Source organism: Microcaecilia unicolor, chromosome 1 (assembly GCF_901765095.1).
Source record: "Microcaecilia unicolor chromosome 1, aMicUni1.1, whole genome shotgun sequence".
NCBI lineage: Eukaryota > Metazoa > Chordata > Amphibia > Gymnophiona > Siphonopidae > Microcaecilia > Microcaecilia unicolor.
In genome coordinates, this window is record NC_044031.1 from 135,732,502 (window position 1) to 135,739,393 (window position 6,892).

General features: G+C 45.1%; 1 protein-coding gene across 1 annotated transcript in view; it reads right to left on the bottom strand.

Annotated features, from left to right (window-relative positions):
- Positions 1-5,707: 5,707 nt before the first annotated feature.
- LOC115470140 (epsilon-sarcoglycan-like) overlaps positions 5,708-6,892 on the bottom strand; it is a 61,311-nt gene continuing 60,126 nt past the window's right edge. Inside the window, exon 5 of the mRNA XM_030203120.1 lies at positions 5,708-5,739. Within this exon, the coding sequence (XP_030058980.1) occupies positions 5,708-5,739 (32 nt within the window). The remainder of the gene's footprint in view (positions 5,740-6,892) is intronic.

Sequence of the window (6,892 nt, forward strand, 5' to 3'; positions counted from 1 at the left end):
AGTACATGGGATGGGCCTTGCTAAATTAAGATGAAAGATACAGGGAGGATGGAAAACAAATACCTCTTGCTTATAGGGACTGTAATTTATGGCTGAAGAAGAACAAATCTCTGGACAACAGCAGCCCATCCTGCATCAACCCCTAAAAACACAGTCTCAAGTAGACATGCTCCTCCACCAATAGCAAGTGCTGATTGCTTTAATAACATCACCCACAGCTTCAAGATAACACATTTCCTTTGTGGGAGCTAACCACAGCTTCAAGATTCATCAGGAAAGAGCGCTGAAAAAGGCTCCAGCTTCGCCAAAGTGCTCCAGCATGCTAGTCAGAGCCCCCTCTCCGTTATGAATGAAGGCAGTGGCTCTTTACCATGTTAGCTGGTATGCAATCAAAGTGCTGCAGCACAGAAGAGGGGAACCCAGTCTGTGGACAATAGTTGATTTCCAAAATCAACTACTGTCCCATGCTGCACAAATTGGCAATTTCAAAAACAGGAGAACATGGACCTGCCATTGGCCAGAGACAATATTCAGGGCACTGCCCGGTTTACTGCTGCTGATATTGGCAGTTGGGTGACTCAAAGCGAAGTAAGCAAACAGGGGCCCTCCTGCCTGCTTAAATCGCCTTGAGTATCGGGCGATCTATGCCTTTTGTTTACGCATCCTGAAAGCTTCTCTCTGTGGGGATTCTACTCTCACGGGCAGCATTTATTTGACAAATGCTTTCCCAACGGGATGCTCTATTTCATTTGCATACTTTGAAAAGTTTAACACATCTGTGCATTGAAAACAAACGGCTTAATCCATTATTTTTGCAAAGACCTTGCATGTTGCCTTACTAATTAATGACCTGTGCCAATGTAAGAAGCTGCTATGACTCATTTGTAAGAGCATCCCTTGGGAGGCTGCCAAAAAACAATGGGGGTAATTCTATAAAATAGTATCTTGTTTGTATCAGGCCTAAGCAAGGCCAGAAACTGAACAAGAAAAAACCAGACAAGGGGGAGTGAGTATATCCATGATGAATATGCATGAGACAGATCTGCATACAATGGAGGCAGTGCATGCAAATTTATCTCATGCACAGTCATTATGGACATCCTAAAAACCTATCTGTTTAGGTGTGTCCCATGGACTTTGTTGAGAACTTCTGGTCTATGCTCAAAAAATTGAATTTGCTTCTGCTAATTCAAAACTTTGCATTAATTTCCAACTCCAAGAAGAGGCTGAAGCAATCACTTCTCATGAATCAGATTAGCTTAGACCTAGACTTTCTCATTTATCTAAGTGACCCCATTTTTGGCTGTAATACTTTTCCAATTTTCTTCTTCCAAGTTCCTCCTCCAGCATAACATGGAGTAATTGTCTGGTACAAATCCTAAGTAATGCAATTATCCTACTAAATTACTCTACCACTAATGAAGAAAAGCCAATGCTGCCAATTAAATTTATACATTGTTGGGAGAAAGAAACAGCCCCAAATATTTGATGTGCAGGGGTGTTTTCAATATGGCATCCAAATTCAATTTTGGAAGTTTTGCAAAAAAAAAATCCAAAAATCCTGTGCCAAACACGGTCATTTTTGAAACAGAAAAATGTCTACCTTTTTGAACCACAAAAATGTCTACTTTTTTGGTTCGAAAATCACCCTATTTTAGACATTTTTGTGGTCAGTGCATCTTTCCTTAAGGGCCATTTTCAAACAAAAAATGTCCAAGGGAAAACGCACAAAAACAAGTCATTGGGATGTGTGCCGGGGCATTTTCAATATGGCGTCCAAATTCAATTTTGGAAGTTTTGCAACAAAAATCCAGTGCCAAACATGGTCATTTTCGAACCAAAAAAATGTCTACCTTTTTGGTTCGAAAATCACCCTATTTTAGACATTTTTGTGCTTCAGTGCATCTTTCCTTAAGGGCCATTTTCAAACAAAAAATGTCCAAGGGAAAACGCACAAAAACAAGTCATTGGGATGTGTGCCGGGGCATTTTCAATATGGCGTCCAAATTCAATTTGGAAGTTTTGCAACAAAAATCCAGTGCCAAACATGGTCATTTTCGAACCAAAAAAATGTCTACCTTTTTGGTTCGAAAATCACCCTATTTTAGACATTTTTGTGCTTCAGTGCATCTTTCCTTAAGGGCCATTTTCAAACAAAAAATGTCCAAGGGAAAAACGTACAAAAAACAAGCCATTGGGATGTCTGGGGGCCAGCAGTCTCACTAGACTGGCTACACAGACATCCCAAACAAAACACCCAACGCTCACATGGATTCTTTAGTATCTTTATATATGAAAATTTTTCATATTTTCACAGTCCGACCGACAAGGTTCTGTTTCAAAACTGCATCAGGAGCAGTCCTACAAATAATAACATTTTCAAAGCTTCACATAAACCAAACATATTCACTAAAATGTTTAACATCAAAAATATGTTTAACATCAAAAATATGCAGGTACTCACATCAAGCCACACCATATAAATTCTTGTCCATTGTTCTTTCAAGATGGTGCTAACGTGAGGACATTAACCTTTAAAAGATCAACTGATCACAACAGACCAATCAGAAATCTACAACAGTGAACCCTGATCTAAATCCATATTCAAGCCCGTTGGAAACACAGTACCCAGCTTAAAGATCCACCATTGTTCCTTATAGTTCAATAAAGCTTTTACATCCCTACTGTCAGACCTGTGAGTTCTTGTACCAAGTAGAGCGCTGCCGAGCCCGGTACTTGGACCAGGTTCTGCTTGGTGGCTGGACAACCCCGGGTTTCACCTGCGCTGACTGCCGTTCCCCAGAGGTTGAGCCCCTAGGTGCGGGTGGCCTGCAGGGCTTACCAGATGGAGCAGGAAGCAGGGTGATGAGCATGATGGCCAGACAGGCAGCAGGCAAGAGAGTGATCCAGGTACAGGCAGAGTCAGTAGGCAGGCAGCAGGTACGAGAGTAATCCAGGTACAGGCAAGGTCAGTAGGCAGGCAGTAGACATGAGAGTAATCCAGGTACAGGTACAGGCAAGAGCAGGCAGCAGACACGAGAGTAATCCAGGTACAGGCAAGGTCAGTAGGCAGGCAGTAGACACGAGAGTAATACAGGTACAGGCAAGGGCAGGCAGCAGACACGAGAGTAATCCAGGTACAGGCAAGGTTAGTAGGCAGGCAGCAGACACAAGAGTAATCCAGGTACAGGCAAGGTCAGTAGGCAGGCAGCAGACACGAGAGTAATCCAGGTACAGGCAGAGTCAGTATCAGGATAACATGACAAGAAAACAGGGTAGAGAAACGCTTACCCCAAATAGAAGCCAAAGCAATGAGACAGAGGGAAAGCGCCCCAAAAGTGGTGCTGGTCTTCAGACTTTAAGAGGAATCAGCTGGAGAGGACAGCTGCCATAGGTAGGTGGTCTGAGAAGGAGGAGTCCGCCCGCGGAGAGGGCCAATCCCCATGGAGCAAGGAGGTGGACCGAAGGTCCCGACCAGTCCCGGAGGCGCGCACGTTCCCACGCCACCAGAACATCCTGCTGAAGAGGAGGTGAGGGGCGTGACACCTACCCTCCCATCCCACAGTAATCTTATCCAAAATGCATCATTTAAGATCAGTTAGTTTATGTTTTTCTAAACCCAATGTGAAACCAAAGGGGCTGTCATATCCCCATTTTTGATCCTTGACTTATGTTCAGTCAATCTATATTTTTATGATCAATTAGATAGTCCCATATATAATAAGTCACAAGGACATTGTATAACATATACAATGTTATCAGAGTTACAGGTAGTATTGTGACAAGCTAACAATCTCTGGCCTGTGAAAGGAACTTTCCATTCAAGCCCTTCAAAGGTAAACTTGCACAATTGGCACTGTCCACACTTAACATGTCCATGTAATACACAGTCAACAGTATCATGAGAATAATCCAGTCTTTTAAATGATAAAAATTCTCCAATGGTCTTACCCCTCTTATAAGCTATCACTGGTTTATCTTGAAAAGGTCATGGAGGGAAAATATTGGTCAATACTTGAAAATTTGTGCCACTACAGATATAGTATGGCTAGTGTAAGGAATAATAGCCACTAGTTTATCCTATGTTGACTTAGATTTATAAGACAGTAACACTTCCCTCTGGGCAAACTTAGCCTTTCTGATCACAGATGTGGTGTAACCCAGAGCTCAAAGTGTTAATTTAAGCCCCAAGCACGGGAGATCTTGTCTCTGTTAGATTGCGTTCAGCTCTCCCAAGCTCGGGACTTATATTAGCACTTTGATCTTTGTTCTTATTTCAGTTTTCAAGGGCTTTATCCAAGTTCTACAGATCCAAAGGACAAACTGATTGACTCCTGGCACAGGCACAATTGCCCAAACATGGCTGTGTTGAGTCCAATTGATGTAATTTTCCATGATTACTGCTAATAAATTGACTTTTTTTTTTACACATCCTTTGTTTTGCCCATTTATTGAACCTCACTTCTTTTCTGGCTGTTTTCCACCCGTGAGGGTCTTCACTCCGTTTTTTGCTTGCTATGTCCTAAAAGATCACTATTGGGAGTTACACCTGCTACCAAGCCATTTAGGATTTGGGAAATAGCTGCTATTGCACAGTATTCCACTGGAAGGATTAAGGGGTTGCTCCCTTAATTCCCCAGTGGTTTTTGTTCCCCTCTCCCAAATGCCAAGCTGACATGGGAAACCACTATGACAGCATTGGGATAATAACTGATTATGTTACCACTTCTGTGCAGACTCTGAACCTGCCAAAATTATATGTTTATTTTTCTAAACTGGATGTTTATGCTGCAGGCTTCCAGCATATAAGGGAAAATTAGGTTCTTACCTTGGTAATTTTCTTTCCTTTAGTCACAGCAGATGAATCCATTAACTGATGGGTTGTATCCGCCTACCAGCAGGTGGAGATAGAGAACACTGAAAGACCATAGTGCCTCTAGGATGGCTAGCCCCAACTGCCTTCAGTATTTGAGATTTCCAAAGCAGAGTGAACCATATAGGCATAATAACATAAACTTTCCTCACAGCGAACAATCGCCCCATAACAGGAGCATCAAAGGAGGGACGATCTCAACCTCCTGTAGTAGAACATCATGTAGAAATTCTGATAACTGTTTTCCAACTTCTCCCAATGAGATTTATATCTGCATGAAAGATCTGAACAAAAACAAAGTCAGACAGGGAGGGATCATGGATTCATCTGCTGTGACTAAAGGAAAGAAAATTACCAAGGTAAGAACCTAATTTTCCATTCCTTGTCATCAGCAGCAGATGAATCAATTAACTGATGGGATGTACAAAAGCAATCCCTACTTAGGGTGGGAACAGGCCACACCACGAGCCAAAACTTGAGCTCCAAAAACAGCGTCCTGCTTCGCTGCAATATCCAGCCTGTAATGCCGGGCAAAAGAGGGCTGAGAAGCCCAAGTAGCCGCCCTACAGATCTCTTGAAGAGAGAGTGCACCCATTTCAGCCCATGAGGAGGAGATGGCTCTCGTGGAATGCACCTTAAACGCTTCAGGCGGAGACCGACCTGAAAGCAGATAAGCAGCAAAAATGACTTCCTTGAGCCAACGGGCTATAGTGGCCTTAGACGCCGGGCCTCCACGCCAAGGACCTGACAACAAGACAAAAAGGTGATCAGAAGTCCTGAAGTCATTTGACATCTGTAGATACTGCAACAGTGCCCTGCGGATATCCAGAAGATCTAACTGCCCAAAGGAGTTCGGGAACGCTTCCCTAGAAAAGGAAGGAAGAAAAGTGGGCTGGTTCAGGTGAAACGCTGAAACCACCTCAGGCAGGAAGAAAGGCACTGTATGTACCATTACTCCAGATTCCGAGAATTGCAGAAAAGGGTCCCGACAGGACAGCGCCTGCAGCTCAGACACGCGTCTAGCCAATGTCATGGCCACCAAAAAGACTGTCTTGAGAGTCACATACTTCTCCGAAGCTTGCTTAAGCGGCTCGAAGGGCGAACACTGAAGAGCCTTCAACACTAGCCCCAGGTTCAATCTGGAGCGATGAGAATCACCAGACCTCGGTGCAGTCGAATCCGCAGTAGGACTCGTCCTATCAAGGGCCAAGGAGGGAACACATACAGGAGGCCCGAGGGCCAGGGTTGAGCCAGAGCATCCGACCCCGCCGAGTGAGGATCTCGCCTTCTGCTGAAAAAGCGAGGTACTTTGGCGTTTGCACTTGGCGCCATTAGATCCATACCGGGAGTCCCCCATTTGGCACAAATCTGAAGGAAAACTTCTTCTGCCAGTTCCCATTCCGCCGGGTCAATTTGATGCCTGCTGAGAAAATCGGCTTGCACGTTGCTCTGACCTGCTATGTGAGCCGCTGACAGAAGCTGCAGGTGGAGCTCGGCCCAGTGGCAAATCTGAGCGGCCTCCGCAGCCAGGGCCCTGCACTGAGTGCCGCCCTGACGATTTATGTATGCCACCGCTGTCGTGTTGTCTGACAGAACCCGGACAGCAAGCCCCTTCAGAATCTTTTGAAAGGCCATAAGAGCCTGGAATATCGCTCTCAGTTCTAAGCGATTGATGGACCACCCCGCTTCCACAGGTGTCCACAGACCCTGAGCTTAGCGTCCTTGGCAATGCGCTCCCCAGCCTAGAAGGCTGGCATCTGTTATCACCAGGCACCAGGAAGGAAGCACCAGAGGCATTCCTTGGCGCAGCTTCCTGTCAGAGAGCCACCACTCCAAACTGAGCCGGGGCACAGGGAGCAACGTTAGTCTGCGTTGATATTGCTGGGACATCGGAGACCATTATTGAAGCAGGGCAATCTGCAGAGGCCTCATAAGCGCCCTCGCTCAAGGCACCACCTCCAAGGTGGCCGTCATCGACCCCAGCAGCTGGACAAAGTCCCAAGCGCGAGGGCGAGGCAT